Consider the following 13,871-nt stretch of genomic DNA (forward strand, 5'->3'; position numbering starts at 1 on the left):
ATCTCCATGGGAGGGAGGAGTTGGCCTCGCAGGCTTTTTGTGGTGCCAAAAGCAGGGTCGCCTTTCATAGGGGTAGTTGCATGACTTGACTGTGGGTATACTGAGTAATTAAAATACAATCCAGCACTAATTTTCGCATGGTATTTTGATAATAATATTTTCCAGTGGGTGGCAACTTGAAGGCTTTTTTTGTGCTCCCAACACTTGGCTTTTTTTAAACACGATGTAATATGTAACTTTCTGACATCTCCTTTTACCAGACTCGTCAGGTTCTGGAAGAACTGACTGAATTACCTGTTATGGTTGAACTAGCTAGCGACTTCTTGGACAGAAACACCCCTGTCTTCAGAGATGATGTTTGCTTTTTCATCAGCCAGTCAGGTATGGTCTGGCTCTGCCACCCACTCGCTCCTCTCTTTCCTGGAAACGTTAGCTGGGGATGGAAAAGGCAGGAGGGCCAAATTCTCGCGCCTGCCTGGAGGATTGCGTGTGGTACGCGTGAGAGGAGAAATTGGCACACACGTACTAGAGACAGGGAAAAAAATAGAGTGGTTCTGCCGCCGTCCATCTGCATGCGGGTGCAGGATTTTGTTTAGCTGAGTCTTACATATGGTAACAGTAGTTTCGTTTCCTTTCTCTGTGAGGAAATGTTCCATCAATCAACAGGCTGAAAAAATGCTACTGAGCTCTGGGTGAAGGCAGCTTGATAGTTTCTTTTGAATAGTTCTAGTTCTCTAGTTAAAGCGCTACCAAATACCGAGCTACATGGTGGATCGGATCCATAAAAGAAATGAAACTGTTACACATAATTATCAAAAAATGCTACAGCCTGGGAATATGAGGTAAAAGACACACTTAAACATAAAAACAAAGTGTTACTTATATCGCATTCAAAATATTTTCGAGGACAACTGCAATAGAAAACTACAGTATTTGTTTTCCTCTTAGTTGCACTTACCGTTGTAGGTTTTCATAAATGGTCTTCAGCTGTCATACTAAAACTAGTCGTTGCTTTTTTTCTCCATAGGTTAAAATACTGTTTTGGTAGCAATTTTTTCTTCTCAGTATCAAGTAATTGAGAATATCCTCTCTCATGTAAATGTCTGAGATTTCTCTGGTTTTTGGAATACGCGTGCAGATGTTGCTCCTTCCCCTTAGAAACGGCACCGTCCCGCTCTAACAGGGAACGCGACTGAGGGCACACGAGGGGATGCGTCTTTCCCCTGAGGTGTTGGACGTGTCGAGCTAACAAAGATTTTCCTGGAACCTGAGCTCAGTCACCAGGCCGTACAAAACCAAAGTAAACATTGAGCTCAAATAAACCCCAGTTCCCCCCACCCATAAATCTGTTTTTCTAGCCTTAGATTCCCACCCCGCAGTATCTGGAGCAGTTTTTAGGCATCGGTGTGCTGAAGGAGAAGTGTGCCAAACTGACCTTGGGGGGTTTTTGTTCTCTCTTCTCACCGTACGTGTTGTCGCGGTTTTGGCCGGATTGGCCGTTCAGAACGACAGATGGCCCTCCCCGCCCCAGAGAGGAGAGGAAGAGAGAAGGAGATTTATGAGTTTAGAAAAAGAACTAAACTACTTTAATGAAAATAATAAATAAGAAAATAGTAAATAATAATAGAATAATAAAAATTAAAGAAAAAAGTATACAAAACCGTACCCAGCTCCCAGGATGACGATCGCGTCACCAGCGGACACAGGGAAAGTCCCAGACTGGAGTCAGCGACGGACAGGAGCTGAATTCCGGAACTAGAGTCAGGAATGCTCGGATCAGGATCAAAGGCAGACGAACAGGGTCCTCCTCAGACGTCGGCCATTGAAGAAAGAGCGAGCCAGAGCCCCCTTTGATCCCTCAGCTTTTGCACTGAGCGTGAGGCAGATGGGATGGAATACCCAGTTTTGGGTCCCCTGTCCCGTCGGCTCCTCCCTGCAGGTGGGACCCCTCTGCGCTTCTCCGCTTCCGACCCTCCAACGGGGCAAGCGGCGCAGTTAGCCGGCCTTGGTTGTTAGAGCGATAAGTCTAAGCAAGAGCCTCTGCGCGCACCGTTCCTTGGTACGATCAGGTCTCACCCCTCTGAGAGCGAACGGTTTCTGAACAACGTGCTGCTGATTTCAGACTTCAGTCAGGTGGAAGGGGCCCAGCTAAAAAGTAAAATTACAAATCAGAAAATTGCTTCTGTTTTACCTCAAACCAGGACACGTGTGCAGGAGTACTCAAAAGTGGTGTGTCCTTTTAGGACAAAGGCAAACTGGAAACACTGGATGGAAGACCCAGTAGCTTCTGTTTTTAGCCCCATCTCTGGGATCGTCAGTGCAAGGTTCCCCCCATCATGTTTATTTAAACCAGCTTTTTCTGCTTCCTTTGTACCTAGGGTTTTTGAGTCGACACATTAAGTGAAGTCCAAGCTAAGCCGATCTAAACTTGCATAGTTCAAACAATTTTGAACAAGAATAATTAGTTTTAGACAGAACCTCTTTGGCAGCAGATTTTGCAAGCTCTCGTGTTGTTGGTAGGCACCACCCGCAAATAATTGCGTGGGTTCCAACGGCAGGAAGGCAGTGGCAGGACTCAAAAACCCATGCTGTAACTCAGTGCCACTGCATCCACTCTCCGCTTCAGCTGTCCCCAATATGTGTTTTTCCCCCACCCCACCCTGCCCTGGGTGATTTTTTTTTTATTACCAGGAAAAGGAAGAAAGTTGGTTTTGTTACAGCAGATGCACTTGAACTGCCTTTTTTTTTTTTTTTAACCGTAGCAGAATACTGACTTTTCCTTACACCAAATACTGTTGTTAGGTTCTGTGTTTTCTACATTTCACTGTCATCTTTTTAGGGCTAAAACACAGCATGCCAGGGAACTATTAACACCTCTGACTCGCAGGGAAATACAGGCCTCTAAGATTCTTTTTTTGGAAATCACTGCAGTTTTCCATCTGCAGTGGCAGCAGTAACCAGTACTGAACGCAGCATTGTCAATACCTGTCTCTTCAGGTGAGACAGCGGATACGTTGATGGGTCTTCGGTACTGCAAAGAGCGAGGAGCCTTAACCGTAGGAATAACTAACACAGTCGGCAGCTCTATATCACGAGAGACAGACTGCGGAGTCCATATCAATGCAGGACCAGAGATCGGGGTTGCGAGTACCAAGGTAAGTCACAAGTTTATAGACCTCACTGACTATTATTATTAATGTTACCGAAACTCTTCCCGACGGTGTTAGTGACAGCATGTGTCCTCTGTTAAATGGGTTCTGTTCCCTTTTACTGATTGCCACTGATGGTTGTGTGATTAATGACTGTGTGCCCAGCAACACTCTTCGTTTTCTTGTATCTTGCAAAGGGCTTTTTTTTTATTGCCAATGAAATATTATAACGTGCCAATATTAAACATCAAAACCAAAGGGGTCTCAAAGGGGAGAATTCCCTAAGAGGCAAGAGTTCTTTCCTCTTTGCCATCATTTGTCTTGAGGTGCAGACTGAGATCTGCAGGTCTAAAGATGGAAAAGGAAATAAAAAGACGAGATTATGGAAACTTTAACTGCACGTAACTGCCCTAATGGCACTGCTTTACTAAAGAAAGTGTGATACCAAAACTATACTTACGGCAAATGGTCTTTTGCAGAAAAAAACAGTATTTATGTCCACCTAACAGAATTATTCTGTGGTTGATGCATCTGGCTACGTGTGGTACAGTGTAAAATAACTTGCTTTGCTGCATTTCATTTTGATGAAGTGCTTCTGCATGGTGAAATCTGCTTTGATTTAGTTATATTTAGAGGCAAAATGATGTCAATCTGTTACATAAATTTAGCCAAAAACCACATTTGAGTTTAATAGTTCATTGGGGAATTTGATCATGGAAAATTCATGAGTCTCTTACAAGAAGCTCTTGAACGAGTTGTTTGTCCCTGGGTTGTTTTCACGTAGCCAACCTTACAGTTTGGAGATAACTGAACATGGCATTTTCTCTGTGGTGATGCGGGGAGTTACCAAAATTGTGCGTATCTGAAATATGAACTTGAAAAGATTCTGCCCTAAGGTTGTCCAGAACTTCATTTTGAGAACACAGTATAAACAACCCCAGCGCCGTTAGCATGACTGCTTAGTGCTCTTTGCTTTTGTAACCTTCAACTGCACCAAAACAAAGCAGATCCCATTCCATAGCAAACTCTGCCGATCAGCATAACTGAAGCTTTTCTGGATTCCATCAGAGGTATTTAAATCTTCTCCAATATAGCAACATGGAAGTTTGAGCATTGTTCAGGAAGGGACAGAAATACTACAAACCTTAGTATTATTTCTAAGCAACTCCAGTCCCAGGCTGGCGCCACAGGCCAGTTCATAACCTTTGTCTTACGAGGACTGCAGAGGCCAGACTTTGCAATAGCTCTTTGATACCGCGTCTGAAATGTTTTTGCGAATAGAATTGCCTTAACTTGGAGCACTAATTCCAGTCGCCTGTGCAGGGGATTCTTCCCCGAAGTCAGTGACCCCAGTCACTATACGGCCTTTTAGACAAACGCGGAGCCTTACCAAGGGGAAGAGTTCAGAATCTGTTTGTAAAGAAGTGAGGTGGGAAATCACTTACCTTTTCAGCTGCCTTTGTGCTCCTTGAATGCGGTCCAAGAACCGTGCAGCTGACTGTCCTGTTGTGATGGGCAGATGGTGGTGGTGGGCCTCCCCTGTACACCTCTAGTCACCGGATCTGCCCGTCTTCGGTGTTTTCAGCATTTACTTGCAATAAAGAAGGACATGGGTATAGTCACAAAAGAGGATTTAATAGTTGCCAGGGAATCTTAGAAATATTCCATTTTCCTTGTTGTATCTCAATCTCTTGGAGTATTATTTGAGATTTGCTCAAATGTGATTTGCCCAAATGAGAATTTCACGTTCGTCATTCATTTTTGTTACTTAATTGGAATGAAAGCTGCCGTTTGGTACCATGTTAAGAATAAAGTCAACAGCTAGTCTAAGGGTTTCACATAGTCGGTGACAACCGGTCGGTTACTATTGTAATGACGTGTTTTCTCTCTCTCTCTCCCCCACTTTAATAAGGCCTACACCAGCCAGTTCGTCTCTTTGGTGATGTTTGCTCTGATGATGTGCGATGACAGAATTTCTATGCAGGAAAGGCGCAAGGAAATCATGCGTGGTCTAAAGGGGCTGCCAGGTAGGAAACCGCCGTATTTATTGCGGCTCACCAAGTGACACCCCGTAGCACAGATGAACTTCAGTCGTGCCTCAACTTTGCTTTGAAAGACCGAGGGGATCAGATATGGGCACCGTGGCTATTAGCAATAACCTCTGCAACCGCGTTTCTCTAATGCCTTCAGACCACTCAATGGGACTAATAAAAAATAAGAGTCCAGTTTTCATGCAAGTCGCTGCTGTCTGTGTATTTGAAGTATAAACAGACTGTATAGTTTGAGAGGCACAGGCGTAGAAGCACACGCAACTGGAGTTCTTCTCTTTCCTTCTAGACTTAATTAAAGAGGTGCTGAGCATGGATGATGAGATCCAGAAGCTAGCCACAGAGCTATACCATCAGAAGTCTGTTCTCATCATGGGCCGTGGCTACCATTATGCTACATGTCTCGAGGGAGCTTTGGTAAGAGGTTTCTTTATTTAAAGCTGGTTCAAACATTCTTAGCTGTGGACTTCAGCTTTCAGCACAGGAAACGACACGTGGCTACAAGTTGTTTTAAAAGCAGCTAAGAGCTATGGGTTATTCGCTGACACGTTGGGTCAAATAGCTAAAACTCACTGCAACGCTGCGGAGACGTCCACTTAAAGATAACGCAAGTCACATAATGACCATGGACTACAGTGGGTTGAAAGGGTGTATTTCCCGCATTCGCACTGGGAACGCTTCACTGGGACAGACTGGGCACCCAAATAAAATCAGTTCTTTGAACTGTTGGGGTGGCATTTCCAGGAATCCAAAACTGAGCGGGTACTTTCTAATACCTGTATATTGCAGTTTCTGCCTTTGAGGAGATTCCTGTTGTTGTAAGTGCTGTCACCTGCTGACATGCAAACGCCTCCTCTTAGCATTTTCCTGCCCAGCTCAAGACTGTGATGATAAATATGTTGGCTGACGGCAAATTGTAAGGCGTGTGGTGGGTTTGGTGTTAGAACTGCAAGTGTTGATGGCCTGCAGGCAGCTCAGCCCAGGTGCACGACTTCGATGTCGGTTTTCAAGCTGGTTGTCTATGCTCTGGAGCTGAGGAGAGCCAGAATGCATTTTTACAAAGTTACGAAGAAAGTGGAAGAAGCCACAGGGATGGGTAAAAGAAATGACAAGTTTTCCCAAAGCTTTATGAGTAATTTTTTTTCCCCATCTAGAAAATTAAAGAAATTACCTACATGCACTCCGAAGGGATATTGGCAGGTGAGCTGAAGCACGGCCCTCTTGCGCTGGTGGACAAACTCATGCCTGTTATCATGATCATCATGAGAGACCACACGTATGCCAAGTGCCAGAACGCCCTTCAGCAGGTCATTGCACGACAAGTAGGTATCATCTAAAAAAGTTTACAGTGCGTCAGAAACGCTGCTTTTAATATAAAAGCAGTTTACAGGGTACCCAAATACCCAAACGCTAAACCGGAGCTTTAGTGTCACTGCCGAAAATGGGAATGCAGTAGATACTCTGGGCGTTTCACGTGCAATTTTGGCAGCAGATTGCAGAAGCCCTGTGCGGTTTGTTTACCCCTTAAAATATGCTACAGGGGTGCCCGTGGGATGCTAAGCCCTTTTGTTCTAAATTAAATAAAAAGTTTTCGCCACTGGCACTCTGAACACAAGCGAGAAGAGACCCTTCCACACCTGTTTTCCTTCAACGTTTCTCTTTCTTTGTTGCAGGGGCGACCTGTCGTGATTTGTGATAAGGAAGACATCGAGACAATTAAGAACAATAAGAGAACAATCAAAGTTCCCCATTCAGTGGACTGTCTGCAGGGGATCCTGAGCGTTATCCCCCTTCAGCTTCTGGCGTTCCATCTTGCAGTTCTCAGAGGATACGATGTGAGTAGAGTTATTCCTTCCTTTCTGCACTCATGTTTGCTGTCTGCAAATCTGGAAAAGGTGCGCTGGGCGATGTTGGAAGCCTGTGGGGGTTGTCTGTATAATTGCTTGAGCTACTGGACAGACGAGGTTAAAGGGTAGACCCGGCAATTACAGCAGCTTCTCATGAACAAAACGTGAAAGCAGTTTAGTACCCGTGGCTGAGTCTTGTGTGGTTGGAGTTCGGACACATGTCTGTTTTCTGGTACAGGGGTACAGTTTCTGGAGGGCTGGTAGGAAGCTAAGAGGAAGGCAAGAATCCACAGAAGGATGTTCAACAGAGTCTGTCTGCGTTAGGTTTTGACCTTAATACAGACACTGGCCTCTAACTTCCATCACAGTGACCTTTTATCATTGGAGCGCTGTAAGAACATAGACTAAAGGGACTAACTCCTTAGTTCTTGACAGTGGAGTCGTAACAATTGAGGTTTATGGACTTTTTGTGCACCGGTTATCCGAAATTAACACAAAAACATGTTCAGTCGGTTTCAGTTTAAATGCAGAACAAACGTTCCACGCATTACAAAGTTATCCATAAACAAAGAAAGTGTGTAAATACTCACAAGCGTGTTCTTTCTCCTCCCTCTCTGCAGGTTGATTTTCCAAGAAATCTGGCCAAGGCCGTAACTGTAGAGTGAAAGATCATCTGAATCATAGGGGCAAAGGGGAATTAAATGAAAGACTTTTTTTTGGTACCAAAATAACTTGATTTTAAAGTCCCCTAGGTAAATCTTATTTTGGTGAATCATTGTTTGTGTATAAGATCACCGTAATTCCATTACACTAGTGATTGTCAAATTGATTCCACGTGCTATGTCAATAGCTTTGGGGTTTTTTGAACAGTAGACTTCCATGAAAGATATTAAATGGTTTTCTTTAAAGATTACTGAGTCTTCTAGGTAAGGGGCCCTCCACTTTCCTTTAAGATATGTCATTGTTTCTTATCCAGTGTGGCTCATTCCAATTTTTGATAAGAAACCATTGAATTAATTACCTGTCATGCTCTCAGGCAGCGAAGCAGGATACCAGGATATACAACTGGAACAAGAGCTGTTACTGGTCATGCTTGTGCAGATATTTTTAACAGTGAAGAAAACTGTAAACAAGCATTTGGGGTCAGTTTCTGCCTCATCTACAAAAGGGAATCCAACTGACCTGTCACAGCCTTTAGGCACAGGGCAACCGTGCTAAGGAAATAACGTTGCTTCAGAAGGATTTTATCTATGCCAAATACCTAGCAAGTGACAATCGCGTGGACTCGCTGGGCCGCAAGGCGCTGCGTAACACCAGCACGTACCTGTAGCTGCGCCCGTGAGGACGGCGGAACTCGCTCACGCCTTCAAGTGGGAATGGACGCGGTGGCTGACTCGGGAAGGAAGCGTCCCAAAGCGGGGGGAAAAGACGAGCGTGAACCGTCCGCTCAGTTTGTGCTGGGGTTTTGCTGTTGCTGTTGAGGCTTTTTTTTTTTTTTTTTTTCCTAAAACAAGTAGAAGTCTTCCCCTGGTGAGGATTTTTTTTTTCCTGCCCTTGAAGTGAGCACTGTGCATTAAAAACACGTCCTACGGAATGAGCTTTATGCTGCCGCAGGTCGCTTAGAAGTCTGAGCGTACAGCAGAAGGTTTCTGCCTTCTGTCTCCCCATCAGAGAGCTGGCACTAAAGCTCCCTTTCTGAGGCTTTACCGCGTTAGCCAAAAGCCCTTAATGAAAGCATGGCCTCCAGTTTATTTAGGAGCAAGCTGTATGGGATTTGTGTCAAATTCAGCGGGTTTGGAATTGGAGGGGATAAAAAAAGGCGTGATAGACACAACAGAAATACATACCTTGGTAACAGTTTTATAACAAGCTCGCGGAGAATCAGAAATTACACAGAAAATACACCTTCAAGACTTAACGCTGACTTTTTCAAAGTCATTAAAGGGCAGTTAGCTGTGTATTTCCGCATGCAAAAAGGTGAATTCCTTACCAGCCCGATGGGTTGTGAATTAACTTAACGCACGCACCATGAAGACAAACACGCCGCGAGGCGTAAAGCAGCGCGTTGCCAGGTGCCGGTGACTGTGCCAGGTCACTTGCTGCCCCTGAAGAATTGCCGTAAGAGAGAGACGCGGTGCCGGGGCCCGTCCACTGCCCTTGGAAGCCCCGCTCTGCTCGCCCAGGGGGGGCTGGTCGTGGCTCTTCCCAGGCAGCGGGACTCCAGGCTGCCTCGCACAACGGTGGGCGACTGCTCCGACCGAGGCGTTTCCAAAGACGGCATCTGCAGCAATTCTACTTTTATATAAAACTGCAGTAACTATTTAACGTCAATTCAGTATCGATCGGCTCAAGGCTTAGTTTTATTAGGAGAATGAAGTGCTGCAAGCCTGGAAACAGCTTCTCAAAACCGATACCTGTCTGTTCATTAATACATTGTATTCAGACTATGAGTTTATGGACGCGTTGTGCTGCCACAGTGTCTATTTAAGAACAAAGTAGTAAATATTGCGTTTTATTTATACAGCATTTGCTTATGAGGCACTGACTCGTAACAGTTATATGCCTCTGCCTAAACATGACCAGTAGCCTTCCCTGCTCCATTTGAAGACGATACTTGTCCTTAGGAAAAAAAAACAATGTGTGTTCAATGTCAACAAGTTGGAGACAGTTCCTCTTCCTCCTCCTCCTCCCACTCAGCTCACTTAAAAGCAGAAAGTGCAAACCTTTCACGTGGAGGGGTGGAACGAAGGCAGGGACCCCCCTCTTGTATCCCCCCCCCAGCACAAGGACTTGCAGTATCACATCCTACGGCCTCATTAGCGTGGGATCTAATGCGAAAGACCCCTGCAAGAGAATTGTTTTAAGACCTTTTTCTCCTATTCCACTGGAAGGAAAGCAGTAAGTGTTGCTTTTATCTAGCCCCGTAGAGACGATCGTCCCCTAGTTTACTGAGTCTCCTCGCAAACAGGATGGTAGGAATCCCTGCTCAGTAGAAGTTCGATAGTGCAGGCTGTTAAATATTTATGAAAGTTGTATACAAAGAGGACCAAAGAACAGGAGTCTAAGTTAGAAATGTAAGTCCGACCCTCTCGTGTCGGGTGTAACTGTACAGCTGTCGCTGAGCTATTTGGTTTTATGCTGTGATAGACAAATCCTTATTCTTTGTAATTTAAGGCATTAAAACTCACGACAGCTGCTTCCGTTTGTCAGAAGGAAAGGTAGCGGTCGCCCCCTGCGTTCGGCAAGCTGCCAGCCAGCTGCCTGCAGTGTGTAAAACTCGGCCTCCCAACGCAGAGGTTTAGTCGCTACTTGCAACTAGGCTGTCGGATGTCGTAGTGCTCAACATCCAAGGATGCTGTGGAGCACGCTTGCTATGAAGAATTTCTCTGATGAGCATGGTAGGGAATCCGTTAAGCATCTCGTCGTTAATTGCCACGTCTGTGTGAAGTGCGAATGTATAAAGGACTCTTCTTAGCTTTCCTTACCTCATTTTGTCTAGATGTGTTGCATTTTGATGAAGAGATGATGTTTCTCTTTTTCCTTAGAAAACTTTTAGAGTGTCTTGTGATATTTATTAACAGCCAGTCAGTCTTCTGCTCTCCAAAATGAATGTTTTGCTTACTGAGCCAGTAAAATTCCCTCCTTCCTGATTGAGGCGTTTTAAAAATTCAGTAGCCCTGTCACTAAAATTGAGCCACAGGTAAATACAGATCAAGGCCTTCGCCATTTGGAACAGCAGCTGCCTAGTACTGTGTACTTTTGTCAGAATTGATTTTGGTTTCACTAACCGTTTTCCTCACCTGTGTCTACAGAGGATTAAAGGGAAGCGCGCGCCCGTAGGTTCTCAGGGTGTTTTAGTTACTGAAGACCGGAGAACTTCAGGCTCAGCACATGCTGATCTCAAAGTCCGCACCACTAGTAAGGTTATTTGACACACTAGAGGAAAGTGTACATGGAATACACTTCAGTCAGAAGGGCTTTCCCTCCCGGCTCTACTGAAGAAAGGCCGTAGGCAGTTCTTTCCCAAATTTGCCAGGTGAGCAAGTACTGTCTAAGGCGTAAGGAGGAGCCATGACAGGGCAAATGCCATCTCCTTTTTAGCGTGGTCGTACCGACTTGAGGGTAATTACGTACCGTCACCACGGGGACGCCCTTCCAGCCACGAGTCTGCCTTGACACTCTTGTTTGGGAAGCCTCAACCCCTCTGTGCTGAAAGAGCCGGCAAGTTCACACAGGCCCTTTCGGAGTCAGGGGGGAGGGAGCTCGGGGATGTGACGCCACATGTAATCCTGCTCGGGAGCCTTACGACTAGCTGAGACCCACCAGGTTTGGTTAAGCTGCCGCTGGAAACATCTGCAGGCATAAAGATGACCAACAAGTTGGTGCAAAATTCGGCTTTTCTCCTCGTTAGCTGTCACTAGTCCCTGACGCTGCGAGTCACCTGGCGGCAGTGTGGCGGAGGGAGGGAGGCACTGAGATTTCAGCGCGTGAAGTAGCACGTCAGTGTTTAGCTGTGGCTAATTTTAGATCCTACCTGAACGTACCAAACTTGCCTCAAAGCACGGAGTCCCTCCTCTACGTCAGGAACAGGAAGAAGAAACAAAGAAGCATTTGGTTTGAATGAGAGGAAAGAAAACTATTTGCCTTCAATTCAGTTTATGTAAATAGACATTTGAAGTGGCAAATACCACCGTTTCTTCCCTTCCAGACCCATTTGCCTCTGCCTGTACATATCCAGCTGGCTTGGTGTGTGGGGACCAGTCTGTACCTTGTTTCCTGTTGTGTGCCGTACGCAGAAGATGTCTTACTTTTGTCTGTAGCGTTTTACAATTTGGGTTTTGTCTTTTTGCTTACTTTTTTTGTATCTCACCCTTTGAATAAAATCAAGTGCCCGACATTAAACAAGTGGAATTACTGGTCTTTAGTTAAATCCGTTTAAGAATAGTAACCCCTAAGGGCAGTATGTACAAAGCAGAGAAACGCAGGGCTTAACTCGCCTCTCTCCTGACTGCCCAGGCTTTTTTTTCATGTCTGAGATGACAGAATATATTTCAACTGCCCTTTCCTAACCGTGATTTTGCCGCTAACCAAGACAGAAGCCCATAAACACCCCTGAGGCAGAACAGTCGGTATTGCCTTCCATACCTTAATTCTCATTTAACTCCCTCTTTTCTATCAGCAGGCGAGACAAAAACCGCAGTCAGCACAGCCTGTACGTGACCCCATGCTTAGCGAATATTACACGCATTCCGCATCTTTTGAAACTCGCGGTTTCCTTTTCAAGAAGGAAACCTGTTTTGGGTACCTGGCAGACGGGCTGCTCTGCAGACCCGGCAGTGGAGGGCTGGGACGCGGGCGCTGAGCTAGCACAACGAAGCGCGCACGCGTTCTTGTAAGACAACAGCTGGGGGCTTAGAGGTTGTTCATGTCAGAAAGAAAAAAATATGCCTGGATAATGTTGTAAGCGAAACCCACAATGACAATAGACTGGTTGGAATTCCACCCCCTCCTCCAGTCGCAACCATTCATGGATTAATTTCCTCAGGGACCTTCACCTCTCCGGGGGATGAACGTCCAGCATGCGTGTCTCTTTTCCTAGATCAAGTGAGCAGCTTGGACTTGCTCTTCTCACAAGTACGTCTCCGGCGTGGTTTCACCTGGGCTGGAGTTAACTTTGTTTGCTAGCAGCTGGCGTAGTGCCGTATTTTCGGCTTTGGGAGGGGAATAGTGTGACAGCACACGGGTGGTCTCAGTTGTTGCTAAGCTCTTACGGCCTTTCCTGCTCCCCACACGGCCCTGCCGTCGAGGGCTGGGGGGCACAAGGAGCCGGGAGAATGGACCCCCAACTGACCAAAGGACTGGCCCACACCATATGACGTGTGTAAAGCTGGGGGAGGAAGCCAGGGGGACGTTCGGAGTTACGGTGTTTGTCTTCCCAAGTCACTGTTACGCATGATGGAGCCCGGCTTTCCTGGGGATGGCTGAAAACCTGCCTGCCCGGGGGGAACGATGAACTAATTCCTTGCTTTGCTTGCGTGCACGGCTTTTGCTCTACTTATTAAACTGTCTTTAGCTCAACCCACACGTTTTTTTTTCCCCTCAGTTTCGCTCTTCTGATTCTGTCCCCTATCGCAACCGGGGGCAGCGAGCGAGCGGCTGCGCGGTTCTGGCTGCCAGCTGGGGTTAAACCACACCACCTTCCTCCACAAGCACCCCTGGGAAAAGGTCACAAGGCTACTTTTTAAGGCTTACTGCCTTGAAACAATGCACATATGTCCTTACTATCACAATAAAAGTTGGTGCCTACACAGATGCCGGGAGCAAAACTGTCCATTTCTGCTTGCTCAGATCTGCAGAAACACAGCAGTTCTGGCTTGTGTTACAGCCGTAAACAAAACCAGGTCAAACGGCTCAAAGCTGTAGGCTTTCATTGTCGTAGCTGTAGGTCACATCTGCTCTGGACACTAGAGGAGCTGGGAATGCTGCACCGAACCAGCCCGGAAAGCTGGCTGCGTGCAGAACCTTCCCGAAGCGAATCCAGGGCTGCACCACCCTCAGCCTCCCCTTTAGCTCACGACTCCCCTCGGGTACACGCCGCAGGGAGTGGAGATGCTCATCCGCTGCCGTCGTGGGGCTGTCTGCATTTCCAGTGACACCGGGGAGGGGACAGGGGACCCCCCCCCCTTTCTTTAATCCATTCCGAGTCCTGCACTGCAGAGCGAGGGAGCTGTATCCTAACGGGTTCCGCGAGGCACTGCCAGCACTCCGATTTTCTCATTCCTCCATCTCCGCCACGCACATTATACAGCACCTTTAATTTAAGCTAA

General features: G+C 46.2%; 1 protein-coding gene across 4 annotated transcripts in view; it reads left to right on the forward strand.

The window, feature by feature from the left end:
- The window catches only part of GFPT1 (glutamine--fructose-6-phosphate transaminase 1), a 47,150-nt gene that overhangs the window by 27,281 nt on the left and 5,998 nt on the right, over window positions 1-13,871 (forward strand). For 3 of the 4 annotated variants that reach the window (XM_054224957.1, XM_054224958.1, XM_054224955.1), the window contains exons 13-19: window positions 261-381; window positions 2,998-3,155; window positions 5,062-5,176; window positions 5,487-5,614; window positions 6,352-6,519; window positions 6,871-7,032; window positions 7,665-11,949. In XM_054224957.1, the coding sequence (XP_054080932.1) occupies window positions 261-381; window positions 2,998-3,155; window positions 5,062-5,176; window positions 5,487-5,614; window positions 6,352-6,519; window positions 6,871-7,032; window positions 7,665-7,709 (897 nt within the window). In that variant the 3' untranslated portion in view covers window positions 7,710-11,949. Of the gene's footprint in view, window positions 1-260; window positions 382-2,997; window positions 3,156-5,061; window positions 5,177-5,486; window positions 5,615-6,351; window positions 6,520-6,870; window positions 7,033-7,664; window positions 11,950-13,871 lie in introns of those variants that run through there. The other variant, XM_054224956.1, reaches the window with a different exon arrangement.

This window comes from Rissa tridactyla, chromosome 20 (genome assembly GCF_028500815.1).
Source record: "Rissa tridactyla isolate bRisTri1 chromosome 20, bRisTri1.patW.cur.20221130, whole genome shotgun sequence".
In the NCBI taxonomy this organism is placed as follows: domain Eukaryota; kingdom Metazoa; phylum Chordata; class Aves; order Charadriiformes; family Laridae; genus Rissa; species Rissa tridactyla.